Genomic DNA, 26,443 nt, shown 5'->3' on the forward strand with positions numbered 1-26,443 from the left:
GAAGTTCACTAGGAAAAATGAGGAAGAGTTCTGTCCTAGGTAGGACTTATAAACCATATCCTCCAAACAAATGACTCTGCTAAAGGAGTGATTCTGTCTGGACTATTTTTTTTTTTTTCCAGAACAAATCCAATTTTGCCCTTGTTACTGTCATTGTCACGACCCTGTCAGTACCCTCCTTCAGCTGCCACTGAGAAAACCACATTAAGATGCAGCAATATGACCCTGGTATTATAATATGACCAGAAGTGTGAGCAGTCCACCAGTGCTGGTAGGATTAAAGACTAGGACAGAAACGGCTGCACAGTTTGCGGTTGCAAAAGCTCTGCCCTACACACTATGACACAAAAACAAAGAGGGTTTTGAGGGTCTTCCTGACTCTACACATGGGTTAAGTATTGGCCAAACAAAGCGGCATATAAAAAAGGTGTACATGCATACGTATATGTCTCTATCTAGATATACAGAGGTGGAGAGCAGGACAGTCATGAGGCAAAACCACATTAGAGAAAGTGAGCATATATAGCCTACAAGAAATCAGGAGAAGAAACATCTGATTAGCCAGAAAAACTGCAAAATTTGGGATGAGTGTGACAACTCCAGCTCCTTCATGAATAGTGTTCTGTCTTCCTTTGTTCTCTGACCCAGCTGGTTTTAAAAGCCCCTTCATCAGCAGTATGTAGTTTCTAACACAATAAAGGTGCAAAACTAAACAATCTTTAGAACACTCAGGCTCTTCGCTCTTCACTGATAAATCTACACTGCAAGTTGCTCCAGTCCTGTTTAGTTATGAACATTTTTTTTTTTCTCTAAAATACAGTGGTCAAAAAAAATCTGCAGTCTTCCACTGCCTCCAAATATTAATAACTTATTTAAAAAATGCTTCTCTTACTATATATTGTATTTTATTGCTTGCTTTTCAGCAGACACAGCAGATCACAAGGATATATCACAAGATGTATGGGCAAACTAAAACAGAACTCCTGCAACTTAAAGTTATGCTTTAAGCATGCTTGCACCACAGCTCTGTGAATCAGCAGTCTTGTGTTCTTGGCCAACTTCTACCATTTACATATCCTGACTCCAAATCTACATCTGCTTAACTTCTGTCACATGACTAACCTCACTAAACTCCAAGAGCAGGACTCAGGCGACCTCCAATACAAGTATTGCAACTTCCAACACCTGGCAATTCAGATCGCCTAATCAAGTGCCTCTGCTCCCTTTTGAGCCAAAGCAGTTAAGCTCCATCAAATGTAGATATCCTACATCCCAATCACCAAACTGTAAGTCATGTAAAGCCTTGCTGGATCTCTTTCTAGCCCCCTGTGTTTTACAGCCAACAGTGTAAATTCAGGAGGAGGGATGAAAGACGCAATGCCCTGGATTCTGTCATAACCTGGCGGCTACAGCAGCCTTCTGAGTCATGAGTGGGTTGCATCCTATCAGGCCAAGGTGAAACTGAAGTAAGATTTCCCACTCCCTAGATGACTACATTTATTAAGCTATTATGGGAAGGATAAGCTCTAGTGCTTCTTTCTTCATCCTTTCCACAGAACCCTGTGGCTTCTCTGTGAACAAGGCTGAAGTCAGCTCTACAAGGCTCCGAGTGTCCATAACATAATAAGCTCCTCCAGGGATTCAGCTGGAACATAGGTATGTCTTTGCTGTCCTTGACCAGGGCAGGATTCAGACAAGAGCCTGGCCCCACCTGTCACTGCTGCCTGTGCAGCCATGGGCATTCCAGTTTAGTGACCTGGAGAACTGCCAGGACAAATGAGTAGGTAGTAGGAACTTTTATATACCTGTAGGGTCAGACAGTTGCCACAGTGGGCGATTTTTATAGGTAGTTTTCTTTAACTTGGCCAAATGAATCCATTTCTGGTGCCCAAAGTAAGTACTGTAGAACTTATTCATCATGAAAATGCACTTATTTAAGGACCTGGATGACTGAGGGCAAGTCATATAACCCCTATCTATTTTAACTCACCACCCTAAAATTCTAATTACTACTTCATGTTGATACTTTAAGGGTTAATTTACATTTGAGGGAATATCACAGACACATAACTCTGAGCACTTTCTGTGTAATTAAGAAAAGCAGCAATGTTCATGCTACCCTGAAAGCAAGAGCCTGTAGAACGACTGGTTACATTCAAAATACTTGCCATACAGGTTCTGAATTGCTCTGGGATGCATAGGTTGCATTACCTTGAAAAGGGTGCAGCAGTAAGGCAAGCAAGGTATTCTGAGTATCATCATGTGTGTTGAGCACACCTGGCCTTTTCTGAAGAACCTTCCCAGGACTGGGAGCACTTAATATCTCAAAGATGGAAGACTGAGGGAGGTGGCTCATTGGCATTTTCAGCAGATTGAATGAAGGAGGCTCTTGGTGGTGTTGTGAATGTTCTCAATACACCTGCAACAAACAATACCATAGTGAAAATGAATTAATATTGGCTATCACATTGTTAAAGGAGCTTAGAAAGGTCCTTTCTCAGGACAAAGCTCTGCCCACTTGGCATTTACATCAAAAGTGGGCATCCTATCCTGTAAGAAAGTGAGATCTACCCAATTATTAATAAAAGTACTTGTAACTGACTACCATGAGGAGATCCTGTATCACACATAATTCAAGGTATCTCACTTTTAGTCATGCCTGAGGTGTGGGATTGAGTTTCACAGCCATCCTCACATTTGGTTTGTTATCAGCTAACTCCAAACAGCTCTCTCGTCAGCCTGTAGACTTCCTGTTCTGTCTGTCAAGGCATCTGCCTTCTCCATTGAATTGCAGGAAGAGTGTAAGGGACTCTAGATTATAGTCTGAATGTTAGGGGTTACAATACTGCAGTGCTAAACATGCTCACACATATCTTTTTTATTGGCTGCAGATCAAATCTTCAAATACGGATGACCTCATGTATAATAACAGCTATCGCTGCAAATGGCGCTGCTGAAACCCAAGAGAATTCCTAATTAGTGTAAATTATGAACATATTCCCCAAACTGTGGCTTCTTTTCCACCTTTGAATGGAAAATGAACAAATGTCAGAAAGAAGCCTAAGGAAGCTTTCACTCTTCCTCCTCTAATGATGAATAACTTGAACATGAACTGGCTTGATTTCATAGACTTGGCAATTTGGGGTTTTTCAAGGAAAAAAAGTCCAGAACTGATTAAAACATGCATCTGGCATGTTAAGGCAAATTCCCATCTGCTGTATATCTTATACTTTGTATCCTGATTTTCTCATCATATCGAATCTGGCTTCCCTAATGATTCATTTGGTATGTACATGCCTTGCCTAGTTTCCTGCCCATGAGCTTTTGAGCCTGATGGTAGGATCTGAACACGTTTCCTTTCTCTGCCTCTCATGTTCCAGGATGCCACGTGGTAAACTCTCTGTATCCGCTAATCAGGTTGATTCCCATTATTTCCTTCCCTTGGGTCTAGTGTGGGGTGCACCCCTTTGAGAAGTTCAAGTAATCAGAACAGGTTTAGCCTCTTGAAAAGCTGCTTTTTCTTTTTCTTCATGAAGCTGTAACTCCTAGGATGTGATCACTTGTCTCGGATGGGAGTCCTGCCCCCACCCCAACTCTTCAGTGCCCTGTGGAGAGGCTTGTTCTCATCCTTGGACTGGGGATATGCTCTTTAAACTGGCCCATCAGCAAGCAGGTTCTGCCTCTGGGGAACTGGGATCCCTGCTGCTCTTGGCATGTTCCAACAAGAAGCTTCCTGCTGGTGAGAGTTCTCAGCAGTTGTTTGCCCTGGCAGCACAGCTGGCTTGCAGACACTGATGTAACTCCTACTCTTGCACACAAAATTTGATCCAATATGCAGTAATTGCAGTTAATGCAAGTCAGCATGAAAGAACTTACTCATTTCTTAAAGGACAAATATCTTTTAAGGGATCTGCAGAAATTACAGTGATAAAAAGGCTGCAAGTATTGTATAAGCACAAAAGTTCAGATGATGTGGGGAAGAAGGAACCCTCTAATTCTGGTCTTTAGGTTGATAAAGAGTTATGCACAAATTTTTTTTTTTTAATTCTACCCTTCCTCTGCTGTCTTGCTAGTAATAAAATATAGCTATAAAATAATACAGGGATGGTACCCAAAGAGGTGCATGCATCTGGTTAATAACATGTCTCTTCCATAGACAAGTGGTGTGAATAATCAAGCAGAGCATGGGAATGAAGGTACAGTCAGCTATTCCAAGCAAAAGCAAGCAATTATACAATTTAATTCCTGGTAGACAGAGCAAACAAACCGTACCCACCCACAAAGCAACCAACCTCTCCCTCCACCTTCCAAAATTCAGTTGCTTTCAATTCCAAATCCTGGCATGAGGAGGCAAAAAGACAAAGGGTTTGTAATTGCTTTAGGATTTGTTAGTCACTTTGAGACATCATGGGGAAAAAAACCTCAATTTTCTCACCATACAGACAGTAGATTACAAAATTTAAAAATTAAAATTACAGGAACCTGGAAAATGGAATAAATGGAAGTATATTGAAACTGTTACCAAATCTGTATCTCATTCCTAGGTGAAAAGTGACAGGGGTGACAATTACACATTCCACTCCTTTATAGAGTTGTTCTGAGGAGGTGCCAATTAATGACTGTAAAATACTCTCATGCTATGATTGAGGACATGTAATAATTTAAGATAATGTCAAAATCAGAATAATCTCCTTTTTAACACAATAGAAACACTCCTTAAATAATGTCACCCTATCTATGTTTGAAATGGCATGGGACATGGTTAAACAGATGGATTTAAGTTCAGAGAAGAATGATAAGATTGCAACAACTGCATTCCTAGAATGACTTTACAGAGGAGACCCTACGGCTGCAGTCTCTTTTATTACTTATTTTTAACTTTTTACTTATTATTTGCTATAACAAATAACAACATTGTACACCTTGCATCTGCATACAATTACCTAGTCACTAAAATTCTGTGCCTTTCCAAGATTATGTGCCAATATAAACACCTAGAGAAAAAAAGAAAACCCAACCCAAGCAGCTGGGCAGATTCAGTAATGATGGGCATACTCAGCCCTCATCTGAATGAGGCGACAGTATAAGAAGTGTCTTGTGACATGAGAATATGTGCTGCTGTGCAACTCCATGCTAAAATAGCAACACAGCAAAGCCACCTGATTCCATTCCCTGGAAATCCAGGCTTGTAACTCTGAAGCCAAACATCCACCATTTAAACAAAGCCTGTATTTTTTGCTTTTGTTGCTTACAGTGCTATTGCTAAGTTAATATTGTTTGGGCTTTCATGTTCACTTTGTCTGATCTGCCACCGGATCAGATTTCCGAGGTATCCAGTGACCTTTCCCTATCATATCCAAATGCTACAGCAATTTAATAGTGCGTGAACAGTTTAGCAAATTTTCAGAATAATACAAAGTTTTATAAAAACAAAAAATAAACCACTTATATATGGAACTTTGACATCATCCTACAGAAATAAATACATAACCAGGCAAAACTGAAATCAGGGGATTGCAGCAAGTCATTGAACTTACTTTTATTGCAGTCGGTAAAGTTTTTAGTATAGCAATCAGAATACCAAAGAGACAAGAACCAAGCCTCATTCTTTCCAAAGTCTTTAACTTTTTTTACCCATGGAGACTTAACATATTTGTTAGACCTATCTAAGAGAAGTGATACATTGGTTCATTATTTACATGTTTACTAATGATAGCTTTTCCAATAGAACTTAAAATAATTCTGCTCTCACTGGATTTACATTCATTTACATTCAAAACAATCTAAAATGAAGCCTTCCTCTGACTCTAGGCACTTTAACATCATTAATAATATAATAAAATCCTAGCAGCATTAGAATAATTATTTCAACAGGAAACTAGCCATTCAGACCTCTACTGATACTCCTTGCATCCTTCATCACTCTGGAAAATAATTTCATTTCTCCTTCACAAAATGGTATCAAACAGATGTCTTTTGCACAAAAAGATGACCTGATTCAAGCTACTGCAGATGATGACAGAAAATAAGTCCCACAGTCCTAGAGAATGTCCTGCCACCTGCTCCTTCAGTTATATTAGGAGAGGAAAACAACTGACTGCTGATGACTCAAACTGGTCTCCAATTGTTTAAAGCTTTGCAAGGCAAAACCAGTACCTTAAATACACTCAGTAAACAGTGGTCATCCAAATAGATGCCAAGCAAGATGTTCTGCTTCAAAGATGAACTCCTGGTTCTGCTCTTGTCACTTGGGCAGGATGGTCACAGCAGCAGCTGCAAGCTTGATGTATTCTGTACACCTCATTTGCCATTGATTCCCTCAGCTGTCATGTCAAATTCTTACAGCCTGTGGGAATGTGGCTGTGATTAGGCTGGTTTGCCAGGCAACCCTGAAAATGCATGCGTTATGGATGTCACGCTCAGATGGCAGCACTTGTGCAGTAACCTGAAATGTATTCAGAACATCTTTGGGGCCAGCTATTGCAGACAGGACAAAGAAACACATTTTCTGGAAAAGTTCCATTATCAGGTGCACTCCACACTGTTCTTGGAGTGCCCACTGCAATCGCTTCTTAGCTTAAATGTGCAAAGGTGATTTAAAAGCTCCTTCAGTAGTTTAGGTTGCATAATTTTCACACTAACAGTTCAAAGTCAAACTAAACAAGTTTCAACCACACACAAAAAAACTTTCTGCTTTTCAAGTTCCCAAGTACATACCAAAAAGACATCTCACTTCATCATTTGTAATCACTGCATTTTTTTCCCCTGTACAGTTATTCAGATCTCGTTCCAGAATTCATCATCAAGTTAATTAACAGATTTCAGTGGTTCTGTGTTTAAGGGGAGATTGTTTGTGGCTTGACTCTGGGAAAATGGCACAAAAGAAGGCAGCAGCTTGTTTTTCAGCTCCTGTCTTTGCATTTTCTGCTCAAGAGCCAGGGAAGCACGTAAATTAGGAAACACATGTTCCTCACAGGATTAGTGTTGCTCATTTCTCAGAGAAGGCAGAGAAATGACAACATATCTTACGTTCTTGAGATAGAAAAATTGATCATGTACCATTTCCAGGGTGTTTTTTTCATGTTTCTCTGCCAAGCTGATGATCTGAAATCTTACTTACATTTCATTCATCCCTCTTCCAGTAATAGCTGCTCCTCCATTGATAATTGTTTATTATAATGCCTCAAGGGAGGTTAAGGATGTAGGATGCAAACATATGCAACATACAAATATACATATTGTAGAATATAGGAAATTTATCAGGATTCATTTGGTGCATTGTTATCTGAGCACTCTGGGTAATATTTCTCCAAGAAATATTTTATAATGTGAACATCAATTATGTAAAATTGCCTCAAGGCCAAGAGAATCAGAATGCACCAAATGAATTACTTCTAAGGACCCATTCCTTCAGAAGTTTAAATTAAAAAGCAGATAAATTTTTCCAAATAATCCCCAAAGTGTTAATTTAGGAAGCAAAAGGTCAAAACCTTTAGATACTGTCTTAGTAAGTGCATTCTGCTGCCAAAAGCTTAATTTAGATCAGCTTTTTTACAGCACATAAATATTTTAAGGCAAAATAAAAATTTATTTTAATGCTCACGGTTATTAAGAAAATGTCTGCTTCTGGCATTTAAAATTTAAACCATGATGGTCCCATTAGATTAACCTGACACTATGTATACCATGGACCATCAGATTTCAAACTGTATTCATTCAACAGATAAAATATAATTTCTGCTCAGCTAAAAATAATTTTCAGAAATACATCTTATCTTTAAGAGAAGACATAAAACGATAGAAAATATGCAGTTTCTCTTGGGAATGAGTTCTGGTGTAAAAATGTGTGGTTTATTTCCTATTTGAGTTTGTCTGGCTTTTGCCTCTGGCCATTACTTCTTATTATGCCTCTCTTCAATAGATTAAAGAGCCCTTTAATATCCTGGATTTTCCCCCAGGAATATTCCTATACATTACAATTAAATCACCTCCCAGTCCACTTTGAGATAAATTTTAACAGCCTGAGCGCTTAAAACCTCCCAGTGTAATGCATTTTCTCTAACCATCAGAACATTTTGCTTCAGTCTTTCTTATTTTCCAGCATGCTTCTTAAAATCTGAAAACTGGAACTGTATGCACTATCCCATGGATGACATTTTTGAGGCCAAACATGAGAGGTAAAATAAAGATTTTTTTTATTCCTTTGTTTATATATTGATTAATCCTTTTCTGCCATAGCCGCATACAAGACAGCCCTTATCTGATTGCTTGCTTATTCTGACCCCTAAATCCTTCTCAAAGTCATTACCTTCCCAGGCTACAGTCTTTTATTCTCCAGTTACAGCCTCCACAGTTTCTGAAGAGACAACTTTATAGTTTGCCGGATTAAAATAGTGACATTTGAATGGGCTGCTTGTACCGACCATTCTGATCATTGGCCCACCTTCACCATTATTTATGACTCCATTAATCCTGCAGTTCAATTCTTGCAGCAGCAGGTTCAGACCTGCTTCCAGATCATTGCTAAAATATAGTACAACATAGAACCTACTCCTGGAACGTCTTCAGACACCGTTTCTTTCAACTAAGCTCTTCCTCTTCTTGAGATCTGGCAGCAAATTCCATTTACATGGTTGACTGGCACTGCATGTACCCAATGCTAGTAACAGTATCATGAAGCACTAAGTCTGAGTCAAGTACCTCTTCAGAACAGTGTTAATATCTGTTTTTACGAAAATACTGTGTAGACTTATGTTATATTCTTTAATTTCAACTTTTAATTATTTAAGTTCTATATCAGATGTTCTATTTTGGTTAGGATAGCTATTAAGCTAACCAGTCATTTGGGTCATATAGCTCACTCTTTTTAAAACAGCAGCATCAGAGAGCGCTGGTGACTGAAGCTTTCATTTCTCATGGCATTTCTAGGATGGAAACCCCAGCAACGGTGGACTTCCAAAGTACCTGACTGCAAATGTTCTGGTCCTGCTGAACTTTAAGCCATGCACGCCCAGCCAGGGAGGCGTGGAACCTCCTCCCGTAATACCCTGCAGACCCCCCCGAAGTGCCTGTCAGCTCTGCATCCCTGTGGGTAACTCACCACCCCCACAGCTAAACGGCCTGTCTGCCAGGGTCAAGACCACTCACAGTCTCTGTCTGAAACCAGCTCTCCCGCTCATGTTTATACCACCAGATTCCTCCTTCTGGGTCGACGCGGGCAGTGGGAGAAGGAGGAAGAGGAGGGCAGAGGCAGCCAGACGTGGGCCTCAGTGTTGATGCCAGACGGTGGCTGAGGCGAGGGCAGCAGTGGCTCACCGTAAACGCGAAGGAAGGGCAACCGGCTCGCTGAGGACCGCAAGCCAGACTAACAGCCAGCGGAGAACAACCACCACCACCACCGCACCCGCTTCGGCTCTTCACGCTCGAGGCCGAGGCACGCCGCTCGCTGCCTCGCGCAAAGCCGAGCTCTGACTGGATCCCCCTCAGCAGAGGGGCGGGATCGGGAGAGAGCAGCAGCCAATCCGCACTGCGATGAGGTTTCCTGCGGGGGTCCCCGCACCCGCGAGCGACTGCTGTACGCATGCGCGGCGGGGTGGTGTCGGCGAGGGGCGGTGTCGGGCCGTCGCGCGCGCGCGAGGGAGATCGACAGAGAGTGATCGAGCCAGCCGGCACCAGAGCGGCGCGGGGAGCCGGGCTGAGGCGAGGGCGGTGGTGGCGGCTCGGGCCGGGCGGTGGCCGCGCTCCGCGACGCCTCGCCCTCGAGCGGGTTTCTCCTGAGGGAACCGTTCTCTTCCCCGCCGCACGCACGGGATACCCCGTCCTTTCCGCAGCCCCGCAAGCGAAGCCCCCTCAGCTTCCCGTCCGCTTGCCCGGGCAGAACCTAGCCGCCTTCGGCCCGCCCCTCGCGGGCGGCCTCGTCCTCCAGTCATGGCTCTCTGCCGGCGCCTGTCCCGGCTGGCCGCCCACCTGCAAGACCCACAGAAAGTGGCCGCCTTCCAACGGCTCTGCGGGGTGGAGGGGCCTACGGGCTGGGCCGATGCGGAGCAGCGAGCCGGAGCCCGGGGGCCGGTGGCTAACGGCAGCCCGCCGGCCGCGGGGCGGGCGGGAGGGGAGGAGCATCCCGCCGGGAACGGGACTGTGCCCGCTGGGGCGGGTCCCCCGCAGCGGTGGAGGAGGCCGCGGCGCAACTCCCTCACGGAGGAGGACGGCAGCCAGGAGTTCTCCACCCGTAGTCGCTTCCTCTACTATCTCTTCAGCCTGGGCACGGAGCTCGGCAACGAGCTTTTCTACATCCTCTTCTTCCCCTTCTGCATTTGGAACTTGGACGCCTGGCTGGGCCGGAGGCTTATCATCATCTGGGTATGGGTGATGTACCTGGGGCAGTGCACCAAGGATGTCATCCGCTGGCCGCGGCCTGCCTCCCCGCCTGTGGTGAAGCTGGAAGTGTTCTACAACTCGGAGTACAGCATGCCCTCCACTCACGCGATGTCGGGCACCGCCATCCCCCTGGCGCTCCTGCTGCTCAGCTACGGCCGCTGGCAGGTAACGCGCACCTTCTTGCCCTTCAACCAGTGTTTCCCAGCCCCGGCGTATGGGGATGTGGCAATGTGGCAGACCTGTTTTCTTTTTGGAGGGGAGGTGGCTGAGTGAGGTTGGGGAAAGTGTGAAATTTGTGCCTTTTTTTCTTTGTTCCCCCCTCCCCCCCCCCCCCCCCCCCTTTTTTTTTTTGCTATTTCTGTGATCCACGAGATTGCTCAGGTAACAAGACCTATTCTAATAATTCTGTCTTCGGAGTCGAAGTTCTGCTGACTTTCCGAACGATTAGCTCAGTGTTCATTAAACGTCTGCGTTAACAATCTGCATTTTGTTCTTGTGAGTTTTCTTTTTTTTTTTAAACTTCTTGTAGGGTAAGTGCTTTGTACAAAGTTTTATAAGCATCTTATGTTTCTAAAGGCGTTTGGGTTTGCTGACTGAAAACTTGGTGAAGAGACAGGCTTTTTTGCTGATTCTTCTTTACTTTTACATCACTTTGTATAGTTAGACTGTAGCTTTAGACTTTAAAATGCTTTTAGTCTCATTACCCATGAAGTGGAAATGACTATTTCTGTTCTGAGGAGTCCATATATCTTCAGGTGTTTTTACTACTAATAATGTACTAATAAATAGCAGGAACGGATAACCTCTGATCCTTTCAGCACCTTAATTCAGCAGAATTTTAAGATCTGCCTGTTGCACTTTGGGTTAATAGATGAAGTAAGACCGTTGAGCATCTGAGGCATTTGCTTCAGCGCTTGTTGTTTGCAGTATGGGCAACAGTAAGAACTCTAAAGAAAGCACAACATATACTCTGCTCTCTAAATCACTGCCCCAATGAGGGGGAAGGCTTTCCCAGGCAACAAATATTCAGTGTAGGGTTTTGAGGGTGCTGTGTGTGATGTTTAAGAAGTTATGTAATAAGGCTACTGTTAAGTTGTTAATGTTTACAGACTCTTACTATAACACCTGCCTATTTTAAGTCAGATGTTTGTCATCTTGGTAGAGAGAACTCTCTTTGAACTTTCTTCTGGGGCTGAACTCTTGTCTTTCCAGTTACTGTTAACAATTAGCAGTTCTGTGCTGTTACAGTGTGACACTTGGTGGTTTTATCTCAGCTATGGAATGGGTACCTGAAAGGAAGAAGGTAGTTGAAAGTTACAGATTGTATTTTGCTTCTCTTTAATCAAAGTTAGTACTGCAGGGTGATACAGCGTTCCCCAAAGAAACCTATTAGGGGTTTATATTCTTTGCTAGGAAAATATGAAGTATCACTTTGCTAGAGTTGAACAGGCATCAGATATAATGCCATGTTTTGTGGGTGTTTGAAATACGTATTTGCAGTTCTGACAGTGAGATACTTGCTCTTCAGGTTGTTGGGTATCTGTTTTGGTTTTTTAAATGACTAAAATGGGAATGCTTGCTTATTACTTGTTAGAGACGTAGGGCTGATGCCAGTTGGAAGAATGAACTGGATTTCTGTTTCTCTGCATGTGCGAAACTTCATTAAGTAGTATCAGTCGATTGGCTTTACATGGACTGTTGTCATGTGTGCAGAGAAGAACTTGGTTTGATTGCTCTTCCAGTACCAGCAAACTGACAATGTGTGAAATGGTATTTTTGCCAGTGAGCCATGTTAGATCTTCAGCTTGCCAGCCCTGCAACTGTGGTCTGTGAAATACTGTGCTAATTGACTAAACATATTTATAATGAATGCATATTAAGAAATCATCAACATTGAGTCTTGTTGTTATTTATTTAGAACCATGCTTAAGAAATGAGGAAGCAAAATGTTTGAGTCTTAATTTTAATTCCTTCTTCTTATGAAATGGCTATGAATAACATAGCTCTCTGAAACCGACTTCTGCTTTTTCAAAATATTAATTTAAGAAAAAAACAGGCTTAGTATTTTAAATTTATTTCCAAATATTCATCAAAAGTTAACCTATGGCATGTTGAGTATCTTTTGTTTTACCCCTAAAGAGAGTTAAGCTTTCATCTAATGCTGCTTCTGTTCTTCATATTTTACTTGCACTGAAAGGGAGCAGAATCTATATGACAACTTCTCGTCTTACTTTTCTGGAAATAGGTGGGGTTACTGACTGACCTCAGAACTTCTTGGGAAACTATTAATGATAAAGAAGCTTTTAATAACTGTTTTTTTTATTAAATTAGACATGTTAGTACATACAGATGATTAGATTTAAACTTGTCAGCAAATGTTTGGGTTCAGTCTTTCTATATATTCCATAAAAGCAAGCATTACACTGATCATGATCATGATGGGTCCACATTTTAGGACTGCTTGTTCAGAAAAGTCATGGCGGAGCAAGACTGAGCATGATTTTGACCAGATACAGCTATAAGTTTTGTGCAGAGACTTTTATTCTGGAATACAGGTAACTTTAATTGAGTTTGTCACTTCGAAATTTACACTAAACCAAATAAAGTCACTCTTGTTCTAAAAGAGGTTAACTCCAGTGTGAAGGAAATCACCTTCCTGTATTGCTTATTTGGAGTTTGCTTTCATTGAGCTATGACTTCCTGTGTACTACGGTGTTTCTGTCAATCTATGAGTCTTTCCTTTGAACAATAGAACAGAGCATATCTGTTCTTACTTTTCTATGTATGGCCCAAATTATCTATTTAAAACCAACACTTTTTGACTCCACTAGGTTTACTTTTAACCTGTTGAACTGAGTTTGTGCTTTCCAAGTTTTCAATGCCTAACAGTAATCCTATTACAACTGTTTTCCTTTCATGTAGTATTCAAAAAGGTTTTGACTATACAGAGAAAAACTAAAATACTTGCTTATAAATGTCATTGTTCAAGTAAAGTACTTTCAGTATTAAGATATTTTAAAGATGGTTGTGGCAATTTACAATTAGATACTTTGGACACAGGGAATATGCAATGCAAATGACTTCCAGATAGACATGTGTTAAGAGAATCTTCAATGGACTGTTCTGTCCATTCTGGAATATAAATTTTCAGGTTTTCATTGTATTATAAGAGCTTGCTTAAAACTTTTGATTCTGCTTGCATAATCTGTATTTATTATTGTTAAAGCTCAGCAGGAAAACCACTTGTTTCGAAGACACTTCAGTAATCTTGAAATTTAACATGCATGACAAAGGCTCATGAGAATTTAGGAGTGTTATAGATGTTAATATTTTTCTTTCTGTCATTGAAGCTTTTATACCCTAAAAAAGAAGGGCAAACTCTTAAAAGACAGTGAGGTTGTAGATCTCAATGCAATGTGGGGAAGAAATATAACTTCATCACACTGGGGAAAACCTGCTTTCCTTGAAATACTGACAGTTTGAGCCAGGCTGGCTTATATCATGTTCTCAATGGGGAGGAAGAGATAGTGTCAGTTGCTTATTACCTACAAAATTTCCAAAAGCCTCAGGCTGAGATTACTGGAAAAAAAGTGTCTTTTTATATTGTATTTGATTCCTTTGAATAGCTGATTTCAAATAGATAGAACTACATATTTTACTAGAAGTGTTGCTTGAGTTGATGGTACCCGAATGTGTCATAACCCTACTGTTTTATTTTGAGGAGGGGAAAAAACAACAACAATAAAAAAAGAGACACAGAAAATATGCTTTTCTTCCAGAGTACCTCCAGGATGCAGCCTGGCTCTAGCAATAGTTGTTCAGGTTACGAAGTGATGGTTTAACACTCCCTCCTGAGCTCTGCATTAATAAGCTGAGTCAGAAACTGCCGATTCTCACTGTTAGCAAACTTTAAGTTGATATTCATCAGGAACCCAGAACTCTAACTGAGCAGTAGCTGCTCTCTATATTAACACTGTTTGAATGGACTTCTCTTCTGAAGAAGTTTAAATATGACAGCATTGTCCTCCCTGTGTGCTTGTCTGCAAATCCTATCATCAGTGACTTCTGCAGTCAAGTGCATCTGTTCTGTAATGGCTTGACTGTCTCCAAATGGCTAATGGCTGACTTTGTCTCTAAATTGGAGAGACATCAGTTTGATAGATGGACCACTCAGTGGATAAAGAACTGGCTGGATGGCTGCACACAAAGAGTTGTGGTCAATGGCTCAATGTCCGTCTGGAGACCAGTAACAAGTGGTGTCCCTCAGGAATCGGTGTTGGGACCGGTCTTATTCAACATCTTCGTCACTGACACAGACAGTGGGATTGAGTGCGCCCTCAGCAAGTTTGCCGATGACACCAAGCTGTGTGGTTCGGTTGATACCCTGGAGGGAAGGAATGCCATCCAGAGGGACCTTGACACGCTTGTGAGGTGGGCAGATGCCAACCTCATGAGGTTTAACCATGACAAGTGCAAGGTCCTACACCTGGGTCGGAGCAATCTCAGGCACAGCTACAGGTTGGGCAGAGAAGAGATTCAGAGCAGCCCTGTGGAGAAGCACTTGGGGGTGTTGGTGGATGAGAAAATGAACACGAGCCGGCTTCAGCGTGCGCTTGCAGCCCAGAAAGCCAACCGTATCCTGGGCTGCATCAAAAGGAGCGTGACCAGCAGGTCAAAGGAGGTGATCCTGCCCCTCTACTCTGCTCTCATGAGATCTCACTTGGAGTATTGTGTACAGTTCTGGTGTCTTCAACATAAAAAGGACATGGAACTGTTGGAACAAGTCCAGAGGAGGGCCATGAGGATGATCAGGGGACTGGAGCACCTCCCGTATGAAGACAGGCTGAGAAAGCTGGAGCTGTTCAGCCTGGAGAAGAGAAGGCTGCGTGGAGACCTCATAGCAGCCTTCCAGTATCTGAAGGGGGCCTACAAGGATGCTGGGGAGGGACTCTTCATTAGGGACTGTAGTGACAAGACATGGGTAACGGGTTCAAACTTAAACAGGGGAAGTTTAGATTGGATATAAGGAAGAAGTTCATTACTGTAAGGGTGGTGAGGCACTGGGATGAGTTGCCCAAGGAAGTTTGTGAATGCTCCATCCCTGGCAGTGTTCAAGTCCAGGTTGGACAGAGCCTTGGGTGGCATGGTTTAGTGGAAGGTGTCCCTGCCCATGGCAGAGGGGTTGGAATTAGGTGACCTTAAGGTCCTTTCCAACCCTTACTGTTCTATGATTCTATGACTGACACACCTAATAAAAACTGAAAAATAATTTTTACTAGTGATTTGTTGACTCTATCCTTAATTCTGACTGTGTAAGACTGTCACATTGTACTGCATCCAGCACCTTTCCAGAAATCTTTCATCTGCATCATTACTTCTATCAATCAAAGCTGATGAATCTAATCAGAGGAGGTGGGTTTGAGAGGATCTGTTTTGGGATTCCAGAGGGATTTGCATAGTTCTGTGATTCCGAGATTGACTATTATGAATTATTACCTATAGGATTGTCCTCCTGCTCTTCCATTCAAAAGGCTTATTTCAGATCCCCACTGGGAATGAGGAAAAATTGGTTGTTGGGGTTGGATGAATAGTATAATGACAGTGCTATAGTGAGAATTTTAGTGGAAGTGGGCAAATCCTAGCTTTAAGTGTCTCTCCTTGCTGAAAGGCTTGCATAATCGTTTAAGGCTGATGTGATGATAAAATTGGAAGCTACACATAGGAAGCCATCCCTTCTGTACAAATTCTGTGTGTAAGAGCAAGTACAGATTCTTTTGGGGAAGAGATGCTTCACCTCAGAGAAGCCCAAATGGATTTTGGTTTAAATACTAAAATGTGGTGAAGAAACTCAGGCAAAGAGATACGTGCTTGTCTAATTGGTTTTCTTAGATGTGTTTCTTAAAATAAGCAAACAAAAACTCTTCTGACATGAAAAGCTTTGCTGAAGGGGTAATCTGATATCCTAGAATTGCCTATGCACTGAAGAGCTCCTGAGACAGAAAGATGGCAATCTGGAGGGTCAGCACTTGCCTTGTCTTGTACATTTGAGTTATAAGGTCTTATTTCGCGGGCCGTATTAATGTCTGTAGTTCATTTGTAAAGGAAGCTGGGAAAAGTTGTGTGGCCTGTTTGATGTGGGTGCTCCTAAATGTTTAAAAAGAGCATAGCCAGTTCATACAAATCTCATGGGGATCTTTGCCAGAAGTATGCAGCATCCTGCCCTAGTAAACTCTGTTGACGGGCATTAAATATATTTTTCAGATTTTCATAAGCAGATCTTTAATTAATGTAAATGATCCGGGGGGGGGGGGATATGTAAAAAAATGCTGTAAACTTAAATGCAGTTTTTGAAGAGGAGAGGATTCAAAAGTAATCTTTCTCATGCAAGTTCTTCCTTCTTAGTGGATTGTACACACACACAAAGCATTCCTCACACTTTCAAATAGGATGTGCTGATTAAACCTGAGCAGACTTCAGTTTGCAGGAAAATAATTTTTAGGTGTTGGTGGCATAAGCAGAGCAAGCTGGAGGTGATTCTTGCTGGGTGTGTTCAGGGAGGGATTTTTTTATTTTTAAGGATATAAGAGAAGTAACAGGCTCCAATTCCTATTGTCACTCCTTGATTTCTTTTCAGAAGATGTATAGCAGAAAAGTAAACCTTTTAACTCCCAGCAGGGCTGGTGTTCAAAGCTTTGTCTTGGAATTTAAAGAAGAGTTTCTTGCAATGGCATGTAGCATTCTCAAACTTTTATGCTTTTTGATGTTTGTCAGTCAAGAAAGAAGGAAATAATTGATAAATGCAGGTTAATCAGTGTTATTTATCACTTGGCCTCTTTTGAAAAAACAGGGATTTGTCTGTATCTTTCCTAAAAAGATAAGTGGTCTTTCCTCTTTAATTATCCTCTTCTCCTTTCTTTTCTGCTCTGTCCACACAATCATTTATATGCTCTGCTTTTTGTATGACTAATGCAAATACATAGCCCAAATATCTTCTTCAAAGTATGATGCTTAGATTCGTTCAGTGAACTCTGGCACAAAATAATTGTCTCAAACTGAAGGTAGACTTCTGAGTTATCATATGATTTTAAAAGATCATTGAGTAATATTGTAGAATACGGAAAATATTAGGAAATAGTTTGGATCCCTTTGTGGATGCTGGAAACTTCCCCAGTGTAGAATGTGCTTTAAAAAAGTAAAGAAATGGGTATCTAGAGTTTATTTTCAGAATGTTCCATTATGAAAGAAGGAATTTTCTGACCTAGGTCAAAGCTTTTAGGACAGATTGCTTCCTTATGAGCATTTTCAAACAATGGTTATGTTATTAAGACTCTTGGCAAAAAGTCAGAAGAAGACTGGGAGGGAGGAGGATAGGCAGCTAAGGGAAACATTTTTGATGAGATCCAGTCAGAAGCTTGCAAGCATGTTTTGGAGGATGTAATCAAATAAAATGGGAATTTTCTATTGAAAATATAGAGCATACAATTCTGAAAGGCTTATTGGAAATAGTTTCACTTCCAAATAGGACCAATTTAATGCAGTTTCTTTGATTAACAAGATTCTGGATCTGGGAACAAAACTGAGGTCTGAGAGCAGATGAGTAGTTGATTCAATCAGCTTTATTTCTAGCTTTTTCTTTAACTTTATATGTGAATTTAAGAAATCAATAAACCATTTTGTTGGGTTTTGGGGGGATTTTTTTTGTTTTTGTTTTGTTTTTTTATTAAGATGCTTGGTGATCTGTCCCTTAGTCACACATGTCAACACTTGGACACTTCTTAATGGGTATGATGCCCTCAAACACTTTAAAGCCAAAATACTGGCGAAAGTATCTTTTTAATATCTGTGTTGAATTTGTGTCTGTTCCTGATCTCTGCCTTGCTGCAATTCCACCTGCTTTTACTTCATATTCTAATCTTGTAGTTGTACTACATGCTTATGCATATTATCAAAGTTGTATTCTGGCCTTCAGAAAAATGCTTGTGCTAGCCAGATATCAGTGATTTGATCTAATATGGAATGTGGGTACTTTTCTCAAGGAGAATTAGTGACAGGTAAATATTGGTTTTGAGCCAACATGTGATTCTGAAGTTCACATTAAGTGTACTATGCAAGTATCTTTATTTTTGCATAAGATTAGTATTTTCAGATCACAAGTTGGGATTTTTCCTTAATTTGGCAAAAAAGAAAGCAGTATGCAGTTCAATAAATATTCCCCATACTAAAAATTGTTGGGGTGGCATGATAGCTATGGAGATAGTAAGTATAATGAATTTTTGAGGATATACATGCGATGCTCTTGAGGGCATGGAGACAGGGTTTGAGACCTTTATGTCTAAAAAGGGTTGTTTAAGGCACTGTACTAATAGAAGGTATTTGATATTTAAGCGGATTTCTTATGCCTGGGCAGTGGGAGGTTACAGATATACAACCATGGTATACCCAATGTATATATGCAAAATACATGCAGTTAATCATTTATAGATGAAACAACATGTAGAAAATGTTTGCTAGTACCTTGACATTGCTTTATTTTCAGGCAGTGATTTGAAAGTAAATTTATGGCATCAAGGTGGTGTCAGGTTGGCATGCTGCTGAGCTGTTTTCTTGCTAAGCTAAAAGATGTGTGGGAGTGTTAATATTCTCCTTTAGTCACCTTGTACACTTATCTGTATGTGTGAGGATAAAACATGTGGTTGCCTTATCACCTGAGGGTATATTTTTAAGCAGGTGCTGCCAGTTTGGTGTCCTAGGAATTCTTGAAACCAATGGCTGCTTTTAAATGGTATGAGTGAAAAAGCAGTCCGAGGAGGAGGCAGGGTATTTGTGAGCTTTATTTGTATTGAAGTAGTGGATGGTTCTGCTTGATTTCTAGTGGTATCTAAGGAGGCCAGTGAACTGTGAAGGCCCAAAGTGTATGTACAGCTTTATGATGCTCTGCAGTGGGGTGCTGGGGTTGTGGGAAGAAATTCTGATCAGTAATGCAGGGAAGTATGGATGTAACATGGGGAGAAACCAGGACAGATGAAGGTTAAAACCTTCTTTAGGTGAAATTTTATTTCCATACTTCATATGAAAAGATGTCTTTAAACTGATAGTTATTTTACTGGTCGGTAAGTAAGCTTCAGACATAAACTGACAGTTGTCAAAGAGTGCTGGTTATATAGTGGGAGAGCATAGAAGAGAATGGTTTGTGTGGGAACTAAGCACAAAAATACACTTAACTGTTGTATTGTGGAGTATTCCAGAGGAAATTAGAATAATTGTTTGGTTCTTCTGCTTTTTCATTGTGGACAACCCAGCTCAGCACACTGTAGTGAGTAAACTCTTGGTGGAAATAAACTGGGTTTAGGACTTCTATGATTATTATTACCATGCATTAAAAATACCATAAATCAGCATGTCCCTAATACTGCAGATACATTTGTGCACAAATCATGCTAAAGCTATTTCAGTACAAATATTTTGTCTGGGTTTAAGTTAAAATATCTTTCACTTTAAGATGATACGAATTGGGGTGAAATGTATAATTGGATTTTATTTATGATTCAATAAGGAAGTGTTTGAGCTCTTAGATACAGATGCTTTGCTACAGAAGAACTAAACTAGCCAGTGGTTTCAGGTATTTTAATGGGTATTTTCGATATTATTAAAAACAGAATTAGAGTGAGATATGAGAGAGTCAAATACTCTTTTTGAACTTTTCTTGAAAGTTGGAGCTTCTGACAATTCCCTTCTTCCTCAAACACTCCTCCCTTGAGAGCTCCTGACTGAGAGCAAACATTTCTTTTACTTTTCAGAATTTATCTGACTCTCCCTGCTGTTCACAATGACCTGCCCAGGACTCTTAAAATAAGACTTCTCACATACACTTTTTCCTTCATGCTTTTTAGAGTCTTGCTTTTTTAGCTGCTGTAACTTCTCCCCAACCATGGTATCATTAGCTGCTACAGCCTGCTGAGCCTGACACTTCATAGGTCTTCTTGCTAAAGCTCCAGCTTCTGTTTCTGTCAGGTGTTTCAGAAACACAGGAAAAATCTTTATTAAAGAAAAATCTTATTCTTGATTAGGGCCTGAAAGGACTAAAGATGTGTGCCAGGAAACAAGAATGGGCATATGGTGGTATCAAGTGATGCGCAAAAATGTTTGAAACTTCCATATGAACACATGTAAGTTCATTCTACCACCAAGTAATTGTGATGGTATTAATTTTTCTAGTCAAGAGGTCTGCATTGCTTCTGGAGTTACTAATCTTCCCTTGCTAGTTTCTCTCTGGGAAACAAGAAGTCTGTCTTCCCAGGCTTTCATGTTGTGGAGCAGGTAAGGATGTGCTAGAAGCTCCTCTCTACTTCAGAGAGTATAGGATATACTTACCCCTCTATATACATGCAGCATTTCTGCTTCGGTCGCCCTCAGGGGTGAGGGGGGAGTGGAGCAGGAGGTTGTGTGGCTGAAGTGTCTTCCAGGTGCAGGCAGCACTACTTGTACCCTGAGATCAATGGAAGTGATGGAAGAGGCATAACGGCGTAATGTATTCTGGTGGGGCAGCACAGGGAACAAGGACTGCTTTTGTGGCTACTATAACAATGCTGGCATCTGATGACTCTGCAGTCATGTCTTGAGTGTGACCTAGTTAGTGGTGTATTGCCTGTTATTAGCATAATTCTGAAAGGCAGGAAACTGAATTTGTTCCTTCTTCATTTCAGTTAGAAATGAATCATTAAATACGCAATTTTGTTTAGGTTACAATTTGTAGGTGAATGTCTTATAAAAAAAGACACATGTTGATACAGGAATTAGAGTTTAAACTAGATGTAACACAACTGTGAGCTGGGCATTTAGAATTGATTTTAATGTGAAATTTGTTTTTTTATGTGAAGCATAAGCTTTCCAATTTTCCATTAGTTTAAGAAATTCTTTAGGTTTGTCATGCTAATGTGCTCCTGGAGCTAAGAATTCAAAGAATGTTGGAATAATGTGGAAGACTTATAATCTTCTCCCAAACCTTTGACTGAAAAACTGATTGAGAAGCTTATCAGTCTGTCAAGTGGCCTTCAGAGAGGATATACACCTTTCTCCAATAAGATTAAAGATACTTTCTCTTATTTGTTAGATATTCTACCCTTCAGGTTACCCATGAAAGGAGCAAGGCAGAAGGCAAGAGAACTGCCTGCAGTTCTTAGTTTGTGTTCCAGGATTTGAGTACATCTACACTGCATGTTTGTATTGAAAATGCTTATCATGTAGGAAGTGAAGCAGTGTTGGAAGCATGCTATTTTGTCTTGTGACTGCTTCTTTTATAGAATAATTAATACTGAAAGGAGGAAGCCATATCCTGTCTTGTACAATGTTTTGCAATGTGGTAGGTTAGGGAAAGTATTTCATAATGTGTTGCAAGATGTGAATTGGAATGCTTTTATCCAAAACCTAAGGAAGTTAAAATGCTAGGTTTCTGCACATGCTGATACATGCTGATTAAAATGAAGTGTTTTGTTTGTTCCTGGTAAACAGTACTTATTAATTTAAAAATCTATCAGAAGATGGAAATAATTTGAAATAATTCCTTGATTATGTTCAATAAATATGGATTGCAATAGGAAACTTATATGGGTTTGTGGAGAGCAAAAATGATTACTATTCCAGGAGTTTCACATGGATGCTCAGATATTGAGTCAGGGACTACAGAAAGGAATTGACTTTATTTGTAAATTGTTACGAGTTCTTCCTTTTCAGAAGAAGGGTGAAGCTACTAGATTATGCCTGGATAATTGTTAATCTACAGTGTGAAACTTTTCTGCAGTTTATAACACAAGGCTTGTCTCTGCCCATATTGCCAATTTAGGATCTGTTAAGAAGGCAAGACTAATTGCTACTGAAATCTGTTAACTTCTTACTGCTTTGTCTGAGAAGATATGATCAAAGCACTGAACTTCATATCTTGAATGCAAAGGAAGAGGACAAGGAAAAAGTTGAAAAACATTAATAATGTTTTGCTGTTATGAAAAGTGGATTTCCTTGAGGTGGTCTAATAGGCTTGGGTAGGCTAGGGCAAGGAAAAGGGTAAGCATAAGTTGCATTAATAGGAATTAATTACATAATTAATTATTACAGAATTCTTAGAGTGATTTCTTTTAGATTATTTTTTTCAAAACTCTAATACAGTCTCTCCACCTTTTTTCCCTACCAGTATCCCCTTATGTTTGGACTCATCCTTGCATTCTGCTGGTGTTTGTTGGTTTGCTGTAGTCGAATTTACATGGGAATGCATTCAATTTTGGTAAGAAAATAATCCTACTAAACTTCTATTTTAATGTTGTTCTAATTTCATAAACTTCCATCACACTTAAGCTTTTACAGTGCAGTAATTGTATGTAGATCATTTTACAGGATGGCCTACCATACAGGAAAAGAATACTTGCACTTCTCCAGCAGTACATGAGTACAATAGCTAAAACTAGATGTCAAACTTCTGTTAATTTATACTTTTCTTTCATAAACTCAATCCACAGTTGAAACTTAGCTGATGTTTCAGCTAAGTTTTGAAATTGACACCCACTAAATCATAGACTTAAGGTTTCCTCTGCAGAGTAGAAATAATTTTGCGGGATGAGAGAGTGGCTGTAAATGTCCACTCGGGTTCCACATCACCTACTCAAAGCATGTGCATTTCAGAATGCCATGCCAAATGCTAGAGTTTCCCTTAACAAACTTCTAAAACAAAATAACAAAGTTGTCATCTTTGAAAAAGGTAGTTGCTTATTAAAAAGGATTAAAAAGAATAAAACTGAAACTCAAATACAAGCAATGTAAGAATGGGAAAATAAGATCACTATAAAATGGTAATCAGAATTTAAGACGATTAATAGGAATGGTTAAAGTGGTTTTTGAGGATCACTTGGTAGAAGGAGAAAAGTTAACAGAAAACAGCAAGCCTGGTAGTGAGTAGCTGGTTGATGAACACAGTGTAGAAGGAGCATATGAAAATAAGGCAGCTTGGAAAAACTGACATATTTGCATTAGTGATTAGGAGGCTTCACAAGTCAGAACATGTGGGGGACGGTGGGATGAACTGATATTTTAGATTACAGTGTCAGCTGATAGATAGTCTATAAGTCATGCAACAAATAGTGATTCATCATGTAGAGTAGGTTATTCAGCAGTTTCATATCTGATTCCTCCGTAATGTTTGAATGAATACAATTAACCATGTGTTACCTGTAATAAAATCAACCATGGTGCTTAAGTTGGAGGAGGAAGGAGGAAGGGTTCAAGGTGGTAAATATGGGAGAAAGCTGTTGTGATTGCTTTTGAAATGAGAAAGTCTGATTTTCCTCTCAGTCAATTCTGTTAGAGCTTTTATCAAGCATTCTATTAGTGGAAGTGAGTGATTCATTGAAGATGGAGCAATACAAATACTGCTGATGCATGTCCTACCCCTGGCTCATGTGGAAAAGTTGTTAAATGTGAATTAAGGTGATCTTGTTTCTACAGCTTGGATTTCCAAAAGCTCTCAAAAAATTCCTCCTTAAAAAGTAAAGGTGACAAAAGCTGCAGATAATTCTGTGGAACTGAGTGATCAATCAGCAGTAACTGAAATTTAGTGTTAAATTAAAAAAGAATTTGAGGAACCTTTTAATTAAGAAAAGACATTTTAAAAGCAATAATAAAACTGAAAATCAAGTATGAAGCCACAGAAGTTACTTCTTCCTCTCCTTTAATAGTGGCAAACAATTCTCTATTCTTGCAGTGTTAATTCTGAAGCTGGAGTGGAAAGTCTAAGCCACTGTAATGACTAGCTGCAGTGGTCCTTCACTGCCTTACCAGCTGTTGCTGCCAGTGTGCCTGTGTCTTGGCACTCTTGGCACTCAGATCCAGTGTTGAGCTGTTACAGCAGACTCAGCTGGCAGAACTGACCTAACTGGACTAGCTAGTGCTGTGCTGGGTGCCTGGATAAGGACCACTGTAGCCAGCAAATACAGTCATAGAAGAATCACAGAATGGTCTGGAATGGCAGGGACCTTTAAAGGCTATCTGATTCTACATCCCTGCAATGAACAGGAACATCTTCAACATGTTGTTGAGCAACCTAGATGAGGTTGTTCAGAGCCCTGTCCAACCTGACCTTGCATGTTTCCAGGGATGGGACATCTGTCACCTCACTAGGAAACTGGTTCCAGTGTTTTACCACCCTCATTGTGAAAAATTTCTACCTTGCATCTAGTCTAGATGTACCCTCTTTTAGTTTAAAACAAGTACCTGTTGTCTTCTCACTGCAGGCTTTGCTAGAAAATCTGTAGATCTACAACTCTGATAATGGATCATTTGATCATAGTTCCATTCATGATCTGATTATGATGCAGGTGTCCTATTAATAGGTGGTCAAATGCAATTCCTTACCCTTAACATAAAAAAAAAAAATGTAATTGTGGACAGTAAATGGAAGAAGATGGGAATTCACAAGTTGCTTTTAACAGATCAATGAGATTTCTCTTCTTGCTAAAGTAACTTAAATTATTTTTTGAAATAGTTATTACACTGAAACCATATTTTTGTCTCTCTTCAACAGGATGTTATTGCTGGCTTTCTGTATGCTATTCTTATCTTGGTTGTCTTCCATCCAGTTGTGGACCTGATTGATAACTTCAACTTAACTTACAAATATGCACCTTTAATTATCATCAGTCTCCATTTAGCCCTGGGCATCTTCTCTTTCACTCTAGACACCTGGAGCACATCTCGAGGCGACACAGCTCAGATACTGGGCTGTGGTGCTGGAGTAGCCTGCGGCTCTCACATTAACTACATGATGGGTCTCAATCTAGATCCTCCTCCCAAGACTTTACCTTTATCACTTTCCTCTCTCACTGTGACTGTGTTTGGAAAAGCCATATTGCGATTGTTAATCGGAGTAATAGTTCTGCTGTTAACAAAAGTAGCAATGAAAAAAGCCACTATTCCACTGGCATGTAAAATATTTTGCATACCACATGATGATGTACGGAAAGCAAGACAACGCATGGAAGTTGAGCTTCCCTATCGTTATATTACATATGGAACGGTTGGGTTCTCCCTCATGTTCATTGTTCCTTGCCTCTTCCACTTCATTGGTCTTTCTTGATGCAGTTTTATCACTTTCAATAGAACAGAGCTAGTTGTTTTTCAAAGAGGTGCACAGTCTGCTAAGGCAAGGCTAGTGAGCTTCACTTTGGCAGGGTCTTCACTTTAACAGCAATACATAGAAGGCAAAGCATTTAAAGAACTTTGCACATCTTTGGGTATGGTATGGGGCCAAAAGTCAAATATCAATCCACAAGAAGTGCTGAACTCTATAAATGCTGTGTCTAGACTTATTGCTGTAACAAAGTCTGTGTGTGTGATGCAATTAATGTATCTGGAATGTCTGTACCTGTGTACATTGACATTTTAACAGGTATGTCAGCTGATCAGAAAGCTTCATTCATGACCTGTTTGCCATTTCATAATAACTTACTCAAATTGTTGGACCATAGACTGCTAAATTTGTTTTCCTCTATTCTTTCCTGAAGCCTTGCTTCAAGATGTTTCAGCTAATAGGCATTTCTAATGGACCAAACTTGTAATGAGTTTGAATTTTTCTAAAGAAGTAAACAGAAGCCTTTTTCTTTACCCCGCTCTACAGAGTAAAATATCTGGACTGTATTGGTAGATACCACTAAAGTGTATATGATCCAGGTACTGTATTTTATGGTTTAATAACTGTGCCTTTCTGTTACTAAATTAAGAAATGCCATATTACTGTGATGTAAAAATGCCAAATTTTATTTAAAATACTACATAATTAGGCAGATATTTTTAAATGTTAGATTGTCCATCATGTTGCTGGCATGGTTCAAGTTAACTGGAAAGTATTCAGTTTAGCCTAATCAAAATTGCATAAATGAAATAACGTAAGAATCACATCCTTAAGCTCAAGATGTTGTAAATGCATAAATGAAATAACGCAAGAATCATGTTCTTAAGCTCAAGATGTTGTAAATGGACAATAATCCCTTTTGTAAGTATTTTTAATGTGTATTGTAAGTTACTGGAA

At 40.2% G+C, this 26,443-nt stretch overlaps 1 protein-coding gene and 1 long non-coding RNA gene across 2 annotated transcripts in view; one reads left to right on the forward strand and one right to left on the reverse strand.

The window, feature by feature from the left end:
• Positions 1-10,331, reverse strand: part of LOC133274672 (uncharacterized) — a 28,111-nt gene extending 17,780 nt beyond the window's left edge. The window contains exons 1-2 of the long non-coding RNA XR_009745206.1: positions 10,197-10,331; positions 2,212-2,419 (exon numbers count right to left, since the gene is read on the reverse strand). This is a non-coding gene — a long non-coding RNA (uncharacterized LOC133274672). The remainder of the gene's footprint in view (positions 1-2,211; positions 2,420-10,196) is intronic.
• SGPP1 (sphingosine-1-phosphate phosphatase 1) lies at positions 9,655-26,337 on the forward strand. Its single transcript, XM_061464195.1, has 3 exons — positions 9,655-10,542; positions 22,562-22,651; positions 24,941-26,337. The coding sequence occupies exons 1-3, from the start codon at positions 9,928-9,930 to the stop codon at positions 25,490-25,492; spliced, it is 1,257 nt and encodes a 418-aa protein (XP_061320179.1). The 5' UTR covers positions 9,655-9,927; the 3' UTR covers positions 25,493-26,337.
• The last annotated feature ends 106 nt before the right edge of the window (positions 26,338-26,443 follow it).

This window comes from Pezoporus flaviventris, unplaced genomic scaffold (assembly GCF_033815535.1).
Source record: "Pezoporus flaviventris isolate CSIRO_AGI_PZ_B2104156 unplaced genomic scaffold, CSIRO_AGI_Pfla_v1 ptg000036l, whole genome shotgun sequence".
Lineage (NCBI taxonomy): Eukaryota > Metazoa > Chordata > Aves > Psittaciformes > Psittacidae > Pezoporus > Pezoporus flaviventris.

Bases quoted from the DNA above. Each gene is read 5' to 3' on its own strand.
- SGPP1 (XM_061464195.1), top strand. From the start codon at position 9,928: ATGGCTCTCTGCCGGCGCCTGTCCCGGCTGGCCGCCCACCTGCAAGAC. The intron at 10,543-22,561 runs GTAACGCGCACC...TTTCCCTACCAG, and splicing joins TCAGCTACGGCCGCTGGCAG to TATCCCCTTATGTTTGGACT. The intron at 22,652-24,940 runs GTAAGAAAATAA...TCTCTTCAACAG, and splicing joins TGGGAATGCATTCAATTTTG to GATGTTATTGCTGGCTTTCT.